Source organism: Somniosus microcephalus, chromosome 3 (genome assembly GCF_052327205.1).
Source record: "Somniosus microcephalus isolate GS21.2 chromosome 3, FLI_Smic_1.0, whole genome shotgun sequence".
Classification (NCBI taxonomy): Eukaryota; Metazoa; Chordata; class Chondrichthyes; order Squaliformes; family Somniosidae; genus Somniosus; species Somniosus microcephalus.
The window spans coordinates 355045112-355062896 of NC_140989.1; the positions used below are offsets into that span (position 1 = coordinate 355045112).

General features: G+C 43.5%; 1 protein-coding gene across 1 annotated transcript in view; it reads right to left on the bottom strand.

Moving 5' to 3' along the window:
• Positions 1 to 17785, bottom strand: part of LOC147122359 (calcium-activated chloride channel regulator 1-like) — a 53877-nt gene that overhangs the window by 28227 nt on the left and 7865 nt on the right. The window contains exons 5-8 of the mRNA XM_085983441.1: positions 14225 to 14390; positions 12119 to 12340; positions 1511 to 1735; positions 1237 to 1414 (exon numbers count right to left, since the gene is read on the bottom strand). Of these exons, the coding sequence (XP_085839567.1) occupies positions 1237 to 1414; positions 1511 to 1735; positions 12119 to 12340; positions 14225 to 14390 (791 nt within the window). The remainder of the gene's footprint in view (positions 1 to 1236; positions 1415 to 1510; positions 1736 to 12118; positions 12341 to 14224; positions 14391 to 17785) is intronic.

Below are 17785 nucleotides of genomic sequence, written 5' to 3' on the forward strand. Positions count from 1 at the left end.
GAACAAGGATGTCTTGCTGCAGTTATACAGGGCCTTGGTGAGACCACATCTTGAGTATTGTGTGCAGTTTTGGTCGCCTTATCTGAGGAAGAATGTTCTTGCCATGGAAGGAGTTCAGCGAAGATTCACCAGGCTGATACCTGGGATGGCAGGAATGACATATGAGGAGAGATTGGGTCGATTGGGCTTGTACTCGCTGGAGTTTAGAAGAATGAGAGGGGATCTCATTGAAACTTATAAAATTCTGACAGGACTGGACAGATTAGATGCAGGAAGGATGTTGCCGATGGTCGGGGAGCCCAGAACCAGGGGTCACAGTCTAAGGATAAGGGGTAGGCCATTTAGGACAGAAATGAGGAGGAATTTCTTCACCCAGAGAGTGGTGAACCTGTGGAATTCTCTACCACAGAAGGCAGTAGAGGCCAATACATTAAATATATTCAAGAGGGAGTTAGATATATTTCTTAAGGCTAAAGGGATCAAGGGATATGGGGAGAAGGCAGGGACCCGGTACTGAATTTGGATGATCAGCCATGATTGCATTGAATGGCGGAGCAGGCTCGAGGGGCCGAATGGCCTACTCCTGCTCCTACCTTCTATGTTTCTATGTCTATTAAAACATTGAGTGTCTCCGCTTCCACCACTTCCGTCAGCAGTGAAATCCAGGTCATCACCACTCGCTGCGTAAAAAAGTTTTTCCTTACTTCCCCCCTGTATCTCTTGCCCAAAACCTTAAATCTGTGTCCCCTAGCCCTTGTACCATCAACTAGTGGGAACAGCCTTTCCCCGTCTAGCCTATCCAAACCCGTCATAATCTTGTACACCTCTATCCAGGGGCTCAGAGTAGCTGATTACCACTGCCCAAGCCTGATATCAGATAACTTAGCACAAATCAGTTTCCTACATTACAACAGTGATTACACTTCAAAACAAACGAACTTCGCTGGCTGTAAAGCGCTTTGGGACACCCTGAAGCCATGAAAGGCGCTGTAGAAATGGGAGTCCTTTCTTTCTTTCTTTCTATCAGGGACCAGCCAGGGACGTTGATGGTCTGTAAGGCTCAGCCACTCACAGAATCATCATGGAAGCCCTTAAAAAAGACACTTTTAACTTAGTAAATGTGGGGTATTTACAAAAATACATCAAATTGCCATTAAAACTAAATCCTGTATTTGATATGCTACAGAAATCAAATTTAATTACTGATCAGCACAAACAATATTAAATATTGCTCGCCTGTCATTTTTGACAGCTGTTCCAACTCTCCGGCTGCTTTTGGTCCTAATGCTATGGTGTGAATGACAGTTCCACTTTGTTTCACGTATGTAAAGCAATGGCTTATTTCAGTGTCCTCCCCATCAGTCAGCAAAACTATTTCATCACCATTGGTAGCACCGTCATCGCCATGAAGTACCTGCAAAGCAGTCAGTTACCGTCAACGTGGGATAAATGTAATAATTACGTTGAAAATAATGGATTATTAAAAGTCTTACAGGACTTCAGGACTTACCTGAAAACCAGCCAGAACCCCTGCACAGATATTTGTTCCACCACCAGGGATTTTAGGTAGAGATGTTATAAGCTGCTTCCGTACATTGTCGTTATCAATTAATGTCAAATTTTTTCGAATAAACGCACTACTGTTAAAAGTAACGATGCCAACCTGTGATCCTTCTTCAATGATCTGCAGCAAGAATATTCCCGCTGCCTGTTGGAGCCTTTTAATTCGGTTTTCCTGTTTGCAAAAAGAACTCAAGTCAGATGCAAAACGCAATCTCCTTAACAAGCAGCCATCTTCATATTTTATGCTCTGTGGCATAAGAAAACTACTAGGCACTTGGTCTAAGCATTAAACAAAGCTTTAATCAACTGTTTTACAACATGGAGGTCTAGTTGTGTCCTTCACTAGTTCCTGTTAAGAATGCCCTGCACAAGCTGGGCCCGTGCCCGAGTATTTATACTCTCCCTGGACAGCGCCACCTGTAGGCCGCTCAGTATTATTTCATAAGTCTTTCTTTCATGAATGACTGATTCATGTCACACTGTATTTAAGGGACTAATAGAATGCTTATTTCAATGTAATTTTAATAAATTCCCATCACTTCCTTTGTAGATTCAAGCTCAAACAGACTTGAGCACATAATCTAGGCCAGTACTTCTTAAACCTTTTTGTTTCGTGGACCCCTTTTCAAATGCATTAGTAATCACGGACCCCCCCATCTAAATTATAATACTATCTAATACTCATACTATGAAAGTGCTGCGTGTAAAGAGTGGTTTAATAATGCTTTTAGGAAAACAAGTATTTACTTACAGATATCAGTGAGATGGGTGTTCCTGCTTCTCACTGCAGAGTCTGTCAATCCTTGGTGTGATGTTTGACACTGACACTTGTAAATGATTGACAGCTACTTTATCCAATCATAGAAACATAGAAAATTAGGAGCAGGAGTAGGCCATTCGGCCCTTCGAGCCTGCTCCGCCATTCAATATGATCATGGCTGATCCTCCAGCTCAATACCATATTCCTGCTCTCTCCCCATACCGCTTGATGCCTTTTGTGTCTAGAATCAACGCTCTCCAATGGTTGGTCTCTCACCAATCAGAAAAAGGGGCGGGATCATTTTGCGGATTTTTAAAAAACAAATTACTGATATACGTGGTTTAGTTCATGGACTCCCTCTAAAGTCTCTATGGACCTCCAGGGGTCTAGGTTGACACTTCAGTGCAGTACTGAGGGAGTGCTGCACTGTCGGGGGCGCTGGATGAAATGTCAAACTTAGGCCTCATCTATCTATTCAAGTGGATATAAAAGATCCCCTGACACTATTCACAGAAGAGCAGGGAATTCTCCCGATACCCTGGCCAACTTTGATCTCAGTCGACACTATTTCTTTCTTCCTTTCTTTCCGGAGAGTACCTCTACATTTTTAGTTTATTTTTTCCTCTAGCTGGGCCCCGACTTGCTCCGACCTGCGGTGGGTCAGTCACAGTGACACTATTGTGTCTATCAGTGTATTACAAAATATTACATTGTACTTACAGCACAGAAACAGGCCATTCAGCCCAACAGGTCCCCGCCGGTGTTTATGCTCCATACAAGCCTCCTCCCACCCTTCCTCATCTAACCTCATCAACATAACCTTCTATTCCTTTCTCCCTCATGTGTTTATCTAGCTTGCCCTTAAATGTATCTATGCTATTTGCCTTAACTACTCCTTGTGGTAGTGAGTTCCACATTCTAACCACTCTTTGGGTAAAGAAGTTTCTCCTGAATTCCCTACTGGATTTATATGTGACTATCTTATATTTATGGCCCCTAGTTCTGCTCTCCCTCGCAAATGGAAATATCTTCTCTATATCTACCTCATCAAACCCTTTCATAATCTTAACGACCTCTATCAGGTCACCCCTCAGTCTTCTTTTCTAGAGAAAAGAGCCCCAGCCTGTTCAATCTTTTTTGATAGGAATAACCTCTCAGTTCTGGTATCATTCTAGTAAATCTTTTTTGCACTTTCTCCAGTGCCTCTATATCCTTTTTATAATATGGAGACCAGAAATGTTCACAGTACTGCAAGTATGGCCTAACTTGGAGAGCTTTGTGTTACAGGTAAATATTTAATTTAATCTAGCTAGCACTTAAACTATATCTAGTAATTAGCTAAAAACTAAACTATAAGCTAAGTTAATTAAATACATACATTTTAATTAACTAAATAAATAAAACAAGGTTATAAAGGGATGTCAGTGCAGGCGATGTGCCGCAACTGCAGCATGTGAGAGTTTGTGGAGAGCATCGTGATCCCGGACAACCACGTCTGCAGTAAGTGTCTGCAGCTCGAGGAACTTCAGCTCAGAGTTGTTGAGATGGAGTCTGAGGTGCAGACATTGCGGGGCATCAGGGAGAGGAGAGTTATCTTGACACTTTGATCCAGGGGGCAGTCACACCCGTTAGGTTAGGTAGTGGTACAGGTCTGTTTAGTGGTCAGGGACAGGAGGGTGTGACTGCAACTCAGGCAGGTAAGGGGATCCCAGGTGCAGTGCTGGAGGAGCCTCAGCCTTTGCCCTTGTCCAACAGGTATGAGGTTCTTGCTGCCTGTATGGATGAGGGCAAAGTCTGCAGGGAGGATGAGCAAACTGGCCACAGCACCATGGTACAGGAGGCCATTCAAGTGGAGGGAGTGAAAAGGAATGTTGTAGTGGTAGGGAACAATATAGTAAGTGTAATGATATCAGCAAATAGTGATGGTATTTGCCTGTTTGATTATGATGCCTTACCAGCATAGTTGCCTGATTGATTACTTATGCCTGACCAGCAGAGGGCATGTGAGAGACAAGCAGTTTAGTTTTACTTTCGTTTTAGATGGATTTCTAGCATGGTGTCTCCTGTAAGGCTGTTAACCAGAGTTGAACAAACTTTAGATTAAAAGACATTCTCTTTCATAAATGTCTCGTCATTGAACCCACAAAGAAATCAATACACGGTGTCAGAAGTGATTGAAAGAGATGAAGAGGAAAAATCTGAAGTTAAATCAGCTCTCCACATATTAGCAAGCCAAGAGAGAACATCGTTACTTACCATTGGAGAATAGCTAACGAAGTGAAAAAATGGAAGGATTACACCCACCGGCGAAGCTTCAGTTGACAGGTAATGTGGCTGAAAATTGGAGGAGATTCAAACAACGTTTGGAGTTGTATTTATCAGCAATTGGAGCTGACGAGAAAAGTGATAAAAAGAAATTGTCAGTGTTCTTACATGTCGTGGGTGATGAAGCGCTGGAGGTGTATAATAACTTCACATTCGCTGCTGATGGAGACAATATGAAGCTAGATAAAATAATGGAACAGTTTGAGGCCTACTGCATACCTAAACGTAACGTGACGTTTGAGAGGCACAGATTTTTCACATGTGTACAGAAAACGGGAAAGACTATTGATCAGTATGTGACTGAACTGAGAAACCGAAGCAAAACATGTGAATTTGGGGGACTGACAGACTCGCTGATAAAAGACAGACTGGTGTGTGGTATTCCAGATAATGGTCTAAGGGAAAGACTGCTAAGAGAGCAAGATCTAGACCTGGGAAAAGCCATAGCACTGTGTAGGGCTACAGAGACTGTGAAGTTGCAGGCAAAGGAGCTGTTCAGTGACAGTAGCTGCAACATGGATGCAGTGAGAATGAACGGATACAAACCGTTTAACAAAAAGAGCGCCAATGTGAAAAAAGAGGCATGGCCAGCAAACAAAAATGAAAGAGACAATCGAAAGTCATGTAGTCGATGCGGTACACAGCATACACCAAAAAAGTGTCCAGCATATGGTAAAAAATGCAATAGTTGTAACAAAAACAACCATTATGCCCGTTGCTGTAAGAACCAAGTGCAACAAAGCAAGGTCCATACAGTAGATGAAAGCGAGATAGAGGAGTTCAATGTAGATGTTGTGTCTGAAAACAAAAAAGAAAAAAGAGACTGGATGTTGACACTAAAAGTGAATGATATACATATTCCATTTAAATTGGATACTGGAGCACAAGTTAATGTGATATCAGAGACTGATTTTAAGAAAATTAGACCCAGACCAAAGATACATGGAATAAAAGTGAAAGTGACAGGATACTCAGGTACTGATATACCAGTGAAAGGGAGATGCATTGTCAAAGTGACACACAAGGACAGAGAGCACACGCTAGCATTAACCGTGGTGCCAAAGGATGTGCAAGCCATACTAGGTTTAAAAGCCTGTGAGAGACTGAACCTGGTAAAGAGAGTCCTCGTTGTGGAAAGCAAAGGAGAGACAGTCTATGATAAACTCATGAAAGAGTACAATGACCTATTTAAGGGTCCAGGCTGCCTTCCAGGAGAACACACGATCAGAGTAGATAAAAGTATGCCAACGGTCATACATCCATGCAGAAAAGTTCCGTTTCCTCTTCAAAAGCAACTGAAGGCAGAGTTGGACAGGATGGAAAGCCTGAACGTGATTCAGAAGATAGATGAGCCAACTGAGTGGGTGAGTTCCCTCGTCGTTGTGGACAAAAAGAATGAAAAGCTCAGAATTTGCCTGGATCCAAGAGATCTAAACAGAGCAATAAAGAGAGAGCACTTCAAGCTTCCTACACGTGAGGAAATCATGTCACAGTTTGCAAATGCAAAGTATTTCAGCAAGTTAGATGCATCATCAGGATTTTGGCAGATGAAATTGGACGAGGCAAGTTCAAGACTGTGCACGTTCAACAGTCCATTTGGCAGATACAGATTCCTAAGGTTACCATTTGGCATTGCCTCAGCTCCTGAAGTGTATCACAAAACTATCCATATGATCTATGAGCACCTGGAGGGAGTTGATACATCAATGGATGACATCATAGTATGGGGAACCACGAGAACTGAGCATGACGAGAGACTGAAAAAAGTGCTGGAAGCAACAAGGAAAACAAACCTGAAGCTGAATAGAGAGAAATGCCAGCTCGGGGTGACAGAACTGACATTTGTGGGAGATATCCTTAGCAGTGAGGGCATCAGACCAGATCCCAGAAAGGTGTCCGCCATTGAGAATATGCCAAAGCCACAATGCAAAAAGGACGTGCAGAGGTTTAATGGAATGATCAACTACATGGGTAAATTCATCTCCAACCTCTCAGAAAAGATGGCGCCACTGAGAAGACTAACTGAAAAGAACATAGAATGGGAATGGAATCATGAGCATGAGAAGTCATGGAGCGATCTAAAGAAACTGCTCACAGAGGAACCAGTTCTGAGGTTTTATGACCCAGCGAGACCCATCAAGATATCATCAGATGCATCACAGAGTGGGCTCGGTGCCGTTCTTCTGCAAAAATATGACTACTGGCAGCCTATTGCATATGCATCGCGCTCAATGACAGACGCGGAGACGCGATATGCTCAAATAGAAAAGGAGCTGCTCAGCATCACATACGCCTGTGAAAGATTTCACCAGTTTGTGGCAGGACAAGCAATCAGTGTAGAGACTGACCATAAGCCCTTGATTGCATTGTTCCAGAAGCCACTAAATAGCTGTCCGCTTAGAATACAAAGAATGATGATCAGGCTGCAACGCTATACACTGAATGTTGCGTACACACCAGGTAAGCTGATGTATACAGCAGACACGTTGTCCAGAGCTGTTGACCCAAGTGAGCCCGCAAACACCAAAATGAATGAAAAAGTGAACGCCTACGTGGACATGATCACAAGTGCACTGCCCATAGCAGATGCAAAAATGGAGCTCATAAAGACTGAGACAAACAAAGATGAAACAATGAGACGACTGAGGAAAAGCATCTTGGATGGATGGCCCAACATGAAGCAAGACTGCTCACCTGACATGGCAGAGTACTGGAACTGCAGGGCGGAACTATCAGTGGTCGAAGACATCATCTACAAAGGAAGTAAAATAGTTATCCCAAAGAGTCTGAGAAAAGAGATGCTAAAAAGGATCCATGGAGGACATCTGGGAATTGAAAAGTGTAAGAAAAGAGCACGAGAGGTGATGTACTGGCCACAAATCAACCAAGATGTGACAAATGAGGTGTCAAACTGCACAATATGCCTGAAATATCGAGCAAGCAATCCGGTAGAACCACTAAAGCCACACCCAGCGCCAGACAGACCTTACCAGAAGCTGACCTATTCGTATGTCAAGGGAAGGACTATCTTGTAGTCACAGACTATTACTCCCTGTATCCAGAGGTTTGTAGACTGCACACCACCACTGCAGATGCTGTGATAACATGTATGAAAGCCATATTCTCCAGACATGGCGTGGCAAGCGAGGTCTTCACAGACAACGGACCCCAGTTTTACAATGCAAGTTTCCGACACTTTGCCGAAGAGTGGGACTTTGTCCACACAACATCAAGTCCTCACTATCCACAGTCCAATGGACTAGTGGAAAAATCGGTCCAGACAGTGAAAAGACTGATGTACAAGGCAAAAGACAGTGGAACTGACTTCTACCAGAGCATGCTTGTATACCGCACAACGCCGCTCGAGTGTGGTATGTCACCAGCCCAACTCCTTATGGGATGTCGGCTAAGGTCAAACCTACCCATCCCGGAGAACCTCCTGAAAATAAAAGAGGGGGAGAAAGTGAGGAAGTTCAAAGAACAACAGAAAGAAAAGCAAAAGTACTACTATGACAGAGGAACACAAAACCTACCTGAACTCCACACTGGTGACCAAGTAAGGTTCAAAGACAAAACAAACATATGGACTCAGAAGGGAACTGTCCTGAGTGAAGTTCAACCAAGATCATACACCATTCAGACAGATGAGGGTGCTGTTCTGAGAAGAAATCGTCGAGATCTTCTCATGGGGCCAGCCACAGCAAGTCAAAAGACTGATACTGTTGAACAACCTGATCACACAGCAGGTCAAAAGACTGATACTGTTGAACAACCTGATCACACAGCTGAGAAACCATCATCTGAGGCAGCAACTCAGATTCAAGGACAATCAATCAGAAAATCCTCAAGACACGTGAAGCCTCCTGAGAGACTCATTGAGCAAATTTAAGGACTATTGTTATAGAAGGAAGTAATGTTATCTTATTCTTTCTTCAAGTTCTAGTGTATTTACATATTTCATGTGAACACACAAAGCAAGGTTAAAAAACCTTGATCATGATAATGATAATGTAAGTTCATTAAGTGTTACAGTTAAAATGCAGATTAATACAAAGAAAACATGTTGTTAGTTAAAAGTAAAATACTTTTGTTTTAAGAAAGGGAGATGTAATGATATCAGCAAATAGTGATGGTATTTGCCTGTTTGATTATGATGCCTTACCAGCATAGTTGCCTGATTGATTACTTATGCCTGACCAGCAGAGGGCATGTGAGAGACAAGCAGTTTAGTTTTACTTTCGTTTTAGATGGATTTCTAGCATGGTGTCTCCTGTAAGGCTGTTAACCAGAGTTGAACAAACTTTAGATTAAAAGACATTCTCTTTCATAAATGTCTCATCATTGAACCCACAAAGAAATCAATACAGTAAGGAGGATAGATACTGTTCTCTGCAGCCATGACTGGGAGTTCCGAAGGCTGTGTTGCCTGCCCGGTGCCAGGGTTAAGGATGTCTCCTCGTGGCTGGAGAAGAATTTGGAGTGGGAGGGGGAGGATCCAGTTGTCTGGTCTGCATAGGAACCAACGACATACGTAGAACTAGGAATGAGGTTCTGCTGAGAGAATTTGAGGAGCTAGGGTCCAAATTAAAAAGCAGAACCACAAAGGTAATAATCTCTGGATTGTTACCTGAACCACTTGCAAATTGGCATAGGGACAAGCAGATCAGAGAGTTAAATGTGTGGTATGGGAAGAAGGGGTTTCAATTCATGGGGCACTAGTGCCAGTACTGGGGAAAGAGGGAGCTGTTCTGTTGGGACTGTTTCCACTTAAACCGGGCTAGGACCAGTGTCCTGGCGAATCAAATAACTAGGGCTGTAGATGGGGCCTTAAATTAAGAAAGGGGCGGAGGGGTCAGGTGAGGGGAAATTTAGAAATCTAAAGAGAAAAGTCAAGGCAATGGAGCAGCGTAGCAATTTGGGTAAATGTAAGCAGAGTGTGACAGGAAGGGACAGAGTTTAACAGTAAAAATGCATCAGCAAATAAGGTGAAAGCAGGAAATAATGGTAAAAAATTAAAATTAAAGACTCTTTATCTGAATGCACGAAGCATTGGTAACAAGATAGATGAATTAGTGGCACAAATAGAGATAACTGGCTTTGATCAAATAGCCATTACAGAGACGTGGTTGCAAGGTAACCAAGGTTGGGAGCTAAATATTCCAGGGTACTTGATGTTTAGAAAAGACAGGCAGAATGGAAAAGGAGGTGGGGTAGCCCTGATAATAAATGATGACATAAGAACAGTCGTGAGAAAGGAACTTGGCACGGAAGCTCAGGAAGTAGAATCAGTATGGGTGGAGATAAGAAATAACAAGGGTCAGAAAACACTGGTGGGAGTAGTTTATAGGCCCCCAAACAGTAGCTATATCGTTGGACAGAGTATTAATCAACAAATAACTGGAGCTTGTAACAAAGGTAACACAATAATCATGGGGGACTTTAATCTTCATATAGACTGAGCAAATCAAATTGGTAAAGGTAGTTTGGAGGACGAGTTCATGGAATGTATCCGATACAGTTTTCTAGAACAATACGTCATGGAACCAACCAGGGAATAGGCTTTTTTAGAATTTGTGTTGTGTAATTAGACCGGGTAAACTAGTAATCTCATAGTAAAGGATCCTCTGTGGAAGAGTGATCATAATATGATTAAATTTCACGTTGAGTTTGAGAGTGAAATACTTCAGTTGGAAATGAGAGTCTTAAACTTAAATAAAGCCAATTACATAGGAATGAGTGGTGAGTTAGCTAAGGTAGATTGGGAAATTAGATTAAAAGGTATGACGGTAGATAAGCAGTGACAAACATTTAAAGAAATATTTCAAAATTCTCAACGAATATACATTCCATTGAGAAATAAAAACTCCATGGGAAATTGATCCATCCATGGCTAACTAAAGAAGTTAAGGAGAGTATTAGATTAAAAGAAGAGGCTTATAATGTTGTAGTAAGCCTAAGGATTGGGAGAGCTTTAGAAACCAGCAAAGGATGACCCAAAAATTGGGGGGGAAAAGGGAGAAAATAGAATATGAGAGTAATCTAGCAAGAAATATAAAAACAGATTGTAAGAGCTTCTACAAGTATGTAAAAAGGAAGAGAGTAACAAAACTAAGCATTGGTCCCTTAGAGGCTGAGACAGGTGAAATTATAACGGGGAACAAGGAAATGGCAGAGACTTCAAACAAATATTTTGTATCTGTCTTCACAGTAGAAGACACAAAAAGCATACGGCTCCTCGAGCCTGCTCCACCATTCAATAAGATCATGGCTGATCTTCGACCTCAACTCTTCTTTTCTGCCTGATCCCCATATTCATTGATTCCCCATGAGTCCAAAAATCTATCTATCTCAGCTTTGAACATACTCAAGAACTCAATATCCACAGTTCTTTTGAGTAGAGAATTCCAAAGATTCACCACCCTCTGAGTGAAGAAATTCCTCCTCAGCTCAGTTTTAAATGGCCGACCCCTTATCCTGAGACTGTGCCCCCTAGTTCTAGACACTCCAGCCAGGGGAAACAACCTCTCAGCATCTACCCTGTCAATCCCCCTCAGAATCTTTGGTCATCCTTTCTGGTTTCTAAAGCTCTGCTAATCCTTAGGCTTACTACTATTCTTCGCAACATTATAAGGCTCTTCTTTTAACCTAATACTATCCTTAACTTCCTTAGTTAGCCACGGATGGATCACTTTTGCCGTGGAGTTTTTATTTCTCAATTTGTCGCTGTCCTCCTCTGTATTAACTACACCCTCCAATTTGGTGTCATCCACAAATTTTGAAATTGTACTTCCGATTCCCCGAGTCCAAATTGTTTATGTAAAGGGTGAACAACAGTGTTCCCAACTTCGATCCTTGTGGAACATCACTTCCCACCTTTTGCTATACAAGGCATTACCCAGGGATTAGGGTCAGACTGTGTGTAAACAGGAACGTACACACACATTGAAAGTATTTACCTGGGTGTGTGGGGCAGTGTGCCAGGTTTGCTAGTTCTGACGAAAGGTCATCAACCTGAATCATTAACTGTGTTTCTCTCTCCACAGATGCTACCTGACCTGCTGAGTATTTCCAGCATTTTTCTGTTTTGATGCCTGATTTGTTAGTCTGCTTTTAATTCAATACAAAAAGTAGACTTCCTGTGTATTGCACCTGGGTGGGTAAAGAGGGATGTCTCTAAGTCCTCTTATCTTATGGTCCTTGTTCTACTTGAATCCTGAAATCATTTGACAGGCACATGCTAGTATGGACCAACCAGAAAGCTAGGAGGAACTCCATAGCAATACAGAAAATGTATAGGTTATTGGACAGGTAGGTCTTGTATGAAAGGCTTGACTCACTAGCTGTGAACTAAAAGCAAATTCACGATTTGGTTAAATCATTTGGTTGATAATGACCAGTTGAGGAGTGTGTGTGATGGCCTTTAAATAGCATCAGCGTGAACTGACACTACTATTTCATAACAGGACGTACCCAGTCCATGCTTCCAGAACTATCAAGAACTAAACACAGCACCCGGTCTTTGGCCTGCAGCAAAGTAACATTTGGCGCAAGGGCAACGATATTAGCTGGGGAGTTGTTCCTGAAATCTTCTGACTTGCTGATCACGTCCCAAGTGCTCCTGTACTTGCACATTTTGTTTTGCATGTTTGGTGCTTCATCGTTGTGAGTCTTATTGTCACAGAATTCAGTCACCTGGAAAATAAATACAAGATCAGGTGTAACAAGTGTCACAGGCTTAGAAATTGCAGTAGGCCGGAAACTTGCCAGTGCCACTGCGGGCTGAAGTTAACGGCAGGCCAAAATAATAGTGCAGGCAGCACCGGTATTTTGTCGGGTGATATCAGGTGAGCGAATATGTGCTTTCTGGGTCAAAACGGAAGGTTTATCAGAAAACTCTGGGTTTCATTTCTCTCAGTATCAGCTTAGCTCAGTTGGCAGCATTCTCTCTCCTCTGAGTCAGAAGGTCGTGCGTTCAAGCCCCACTTCAGACTTGGCCCCTCCCTATCTCTGTAACCTTCTCCAGCTCTACGACCCTCCGAAAAGTTTGCTTCCACAATGCGGTGGTGGTGATGGCTGCTGCTGTTGTGCTAAAGACTGAGGGCTGGATTTTCCCGGGTCCCACCCGCATGGTGCGGGGGAGGGGGGGTGACCCAGGAGGCGGCGGGAAACCCGGCAGGTCGGATTTCCCGGCACGCTGTGGAGTTTTATCGATGTCAGAGGCGGGTTCCCAGCCCGGAATTCAGCCTGATTGAAAGGGTGGCTTTCAGTCGTGCTGGGAACTCGGAGAAGGAGGCTGCAGCAACAGGTAAGTGTTGGGTCCAGGATGTTGTGTGTGGTGGGTGGTCCCCAGCCCAGGGGGGCGTCCAGTCCCCGGTGTGGGGGTGGTGGGGTCCGATCCCTGTCCCTGGGGTGGGATGGGGAAGTTGTGATCTCTGGGGGGGGGTCCAATCCCCGACCCCGGGGCTGAATCGCGATCTGGCGGGGGGGGGGGGTTGTTCCAGGCCTGGGAAGTGGGGTGGGGGGGTGGGGCGGTGAGGTGTCGGATCCCCGACCCCAGGGAGGGCCAGACTGATGGTGGGTGAGCTCGGGAGGATGCACTCCTGCTCCTCCAGGCCCACAAGCATTGCTTCCCGAGGCTGAAGCCACGTCGTTGCAGCCAGCAACAATCCCGAGCTCCGGGATCCTCAGCCACCTGCAGTAAAACCTGCAAAGCAAGTTAAAGTAGAGGCTGCAAGCCTCATTATAGTATGTAAATTGCCAACCCGCCTCCTGGCAGCAGGTTGGCAGCAACCCCCCCTCCCCCCGCCCCGTCCCACCTGAGTGAAAGGTGAAAGTGTGCAGGTTGGAGGTGGGTTGTGGGGTCAGGGTTCACATTCTTTCAACTTTTACTCCCCCACGCCTCCATCCCACCTGCTCTTACCTCAGGAAATTCCAGCCCGTGAAGCTGAGCCATTAACTACAGCACACATACAGCAATTTGAGGAAACTCTAGCCACGAACAAACAGCACATTGAAGAATGTACCTTTTTTTTTATAAACAGAAGCTGAACAAAGATAAGCTTTATCGACAAAAAGAAATCATGAGTTAACTGTTTTATGTGGTTAAAGAAAACAAGTTGTGAGATCAATTTCAGATGAAATTATAACCTCGTCTGTCTGTTATTTTAATATCAAAAGATTGTGGAAATGGAACTATTAGATTGGGGTAGCCAATGTTCCTCCTAAGGTGCGCGACCGCACACCGATCGCGCGGTCCCACGCAGGCCGCTCACCAGCTGCAGCCGCTGGAAGATATACGGCGCATGCACGGCCACTGCAGCAAAATTAAAGGGCCCGTGCAGGGAAAAACAATCGTAGGGAACATTGGGGGTAGCCCATATTGTTGTAGAAGAGTGAAGGAAACGAGGCACGTGGCCCATGCTATACTTGAGCTGTGGATACTTGATACTGAAGCTGGGTGTCTAAAATGAATAGGGATTCCATTATTTGATTCGCTCAAAAATGTTCCTTTTCTGTTGTTGCAGAAATAGCTATTAACAATGTGTAAGGGAAGTGCCGCTCAGTAATTCTCCTTACCCCTGGCAACCCTTGTAGGTACATTATTGAAGCTGTTGTCATTTGGCTTTGGTCTGGAAAAAACATACAATCTCCATTTGGGAATCCTGTGTTGCTATCAATGCCACAAGGGGAACAGGAACCTCCAGTGCATGAGGCAGTCATTCCTTGTATTTCTTTTGAACACCTAGAAGTGAAAATGAAACATAACACTCTGTTAATCATTTGATTTCTGCAGTTGTCTTTCTGCAACGTAACATAAAACAAAAACAATTTAAGACATGTTTGTTCATGAATTACTGTCAGTTCAGGAGTGTCCTGTGGTTTGTGACATTGCTCTCATTTTAAGTTTATAACTGACAGATGTCCTATGGTGTTGCTCACAGGTAGGGTTGGGCCTTGAATATGGTTGTGGTGTTTACTTGGCCTGTGCCTTTAAGGTTACTGCTCTAAATAGGCAAATCTAAATAGTTGAAGCTAGTTACGAATCATTAAGATCAGCGTGCAGTTGTCACTGCCTGTAAATTTCACACTGAAAGTCAATGACTATCTTTTTTCCTTTATTGTTTTGCATCTGTAATAGTATTTAAAAAACCTGAATTTCACCACTAGCCAATTTGGCCTTCACTGCCCAGTCCCAGATTCAGCTCCTTCACTGTAGGATCTGACTTCCTGCCTCTTCCCTGTGTCTGAATCCTCTCATCTGTACCCTTGCTGAGGATTCCTTACTGTTTCCCCCTTATCGTGACTCTTGTTTGTTTATCGACAGTGCTAGTGTGGTGAGTTATCTATCTATGTGCTGCAGGGGTCTGACTTGCATGTTGCATGACATGACATGTATCAGCCAAATGTAACAGTTTGAGAAATCCCATCTAGATCTTAAGCCAGCTCTCCATGCCCGTGTCAGGAGGACAAGACATTCTGCAGGTACAGATGAAGATACTGGCTCAGAGAGTTTTGCAGGTAGCTGAAGCAGTATGGAAAGTTTTGTCATTTGTATTCTGTGCAGACCTTTAATCCAACAACAACAACTTGCATTTATATAGTGACTTTAAAAGTAGTAAAATGTCCCAAGGCGCTTCACAGGAGCATGATCAAACAAAATTTGACACCGAGCCACATAACAAAATATTAGAACTGATGCCCAAACACTTGATCACAGTTTTAAGGAGCGTCTTAAAGGAGGAGAGAGAGATGGAGCAGTTAGGGAGGGAATTTCAGAATTTGGGACCTAGGCAGCTGAAGGCATAGCCGTTAATGGTGGGGCAATGGAAATTGTGGATACACACATGGCCAAAATTGGGGAAGCGCAGAGATCTCAGAGGGTTGTAGGGCTGGAGGAGGTTACAGAGAACACTGCAATATACCTACACAACTAGTGATGGGCAATGAATGCGGCTTTGCCAGCATCACCCATATACCATGAACATGTTTAAAAAGGGTCAATTTTGTGAACCACATGTGCACGTTAGAGTGGTATCTATGTGCATTCCATTGTCATGCTACCTAAAACACAAGGGGAAAAGTAGGATTGGCATAATGAAACATTTCAATCTGCACCTAATTCTAGTTTGACTAAGTCCCACCCTGTCCTTTCTGACTGGCATTGGCTCCCTGCCTCCAACTTAAATTTGAATTCCTTGTTCTTGTATATAAATCCCTCCATGCCCTTGCCCCATCTTATCTCTGCAATCTCTTCCAACACTATATTCTTCTCTGAACTCTGTTCATAAGAACATAAGAAATAGGAGCAGGAGTAGGCCAATCGGCCCCTCGAGCCTGCTCCGCCATTCAATAAGATCATGGCTGATCTGATCCTAACCGCCAATCTACTATCACAGAACCATCTCCTGAATCTAACAGAATTAGACACATGAAATAGGAGCAGGATCAGGCTACACGGCCCCTGGGCCCGCTCCGCTACCCACAGGGCCATGACCGATCCGAACCTAGACTCATGTCCAAATTCCTGCCCGCTCCCCGTAACCCTTAATTCCCTTTACTTCTAGGAAACTGTCTATTTCTGTTTTAAATTTATGTAATGATGTAGCTTCTACAGCTTTTTGGGGCAGCATATTCCATGGACCTACCACCCTCTGAGTGAAGTAGTTCCTCCTCATCTCAGTTTTGAAAGAGCAGCCCCTTATTCTAAGACTATGCCCCCTAGTTCTAGTTTCACCCATCATCGGGAACATCCTCCCCGCATCCACCTGATCCAACCCCTTCACAATCTTATATATTTCAATAAGATCGCCTCTCATTCTTCTGAACTCCAATGAGTAGAGTCCCAATCTACTCAACCTCTCTTCATATGTCCATCCCCTCATCCCCAGGATTAACCGAGTGAACCTTCTTTGTACTGACTCGAGAGCAAGTATGTCTTTTCTTAAGTATGGACACCAAAACTGTATGCAGTATTCCAGGTGCGGTCTCACCAATACCTCCCTATTTTTATATTCTATCCCCCTAGCAATGAAAGCCAACATTCTGGCATTTTGTGCATCCCCCTCCATTCACCCCAACATTGGTGGGGCAGTTTTCAGTTGCCTTGGTCTTACTCTCTGGAACTACCTCTTCTACTCTCTGCACCTCTCTTTCCATCTTTAAAAACCTCTTCAAAACCCATTTCTATCAGAAAGTTTTCAGCTACCCCTCTTAACTTGCTCATGACAATTTTATCTGCATCCATTAGTGAAGTGACTTGTTTACTTATATTAAAAAACACAAAATAAATGCAAGTTATTGTTGTTACAACCCTCAATATCCCATCTCACCAGAAAGAGGGGAGGAAAATCTGCTTAAATCGTCAACAAGTAATGCAGGACTTAATTCAACCAGAAATAATCTCTGTTCTACCAACACCCCCACAAACAAACTGTCTCCCTTTCTATCCTGAGGCAGTGTCTCCTGCTGGGGAACAGCTTCATCATTTGAAATATGATTATTTTATGATCTTCAACATTTGTCCTTAGTGTTTATGGACAAAGTACTTATTATATGAAAGGTACTGAAATAGTTAAAGGCATTGAAAGAGATCTAGAGATATTGGTGGAATCTAGGAAAGTTAATGGATTCAACACCTAACAGGCTCAGTGACTGTGGAACAGCAAAACAACAAATAAAAGTTGAAGGATGTCATATTAGCACTGTACAGTACAGTACAGGAAACTCTCTGTTAACCGGCACCTAAATATCCAGAAATCTCTCTTAACCGGCAAAATTCAGGAGTAGGTTCAGGTAAGTTTTACTATATATTAGTGGCCGTGTAACCGGGGACTCCTGGATCTGTGGCCGTGTAACCGGGACTCCTGCACAAGTGCTGTGTAACCGGGGCTCCTGCACCTGTGGCCGTGTACGGGGCTCTCGTACCTTGGTAAGTATACCTCTCTGTAATCTGGACTTTTTGATCAACTGGCACCACGCCGGTCCCGTCGGTGCCAGATAAAAAAGAGTTTCCTGTACTCAGACTTCTCAAATACTGCACCCAGATTTGATAACCAAGGCACAAGATAAACCTTCAAGCCCTAAAGTGGGTGAATAGAAGAGCCACAAGGCTGATCCTAGTATTAAGGAGGAACACTG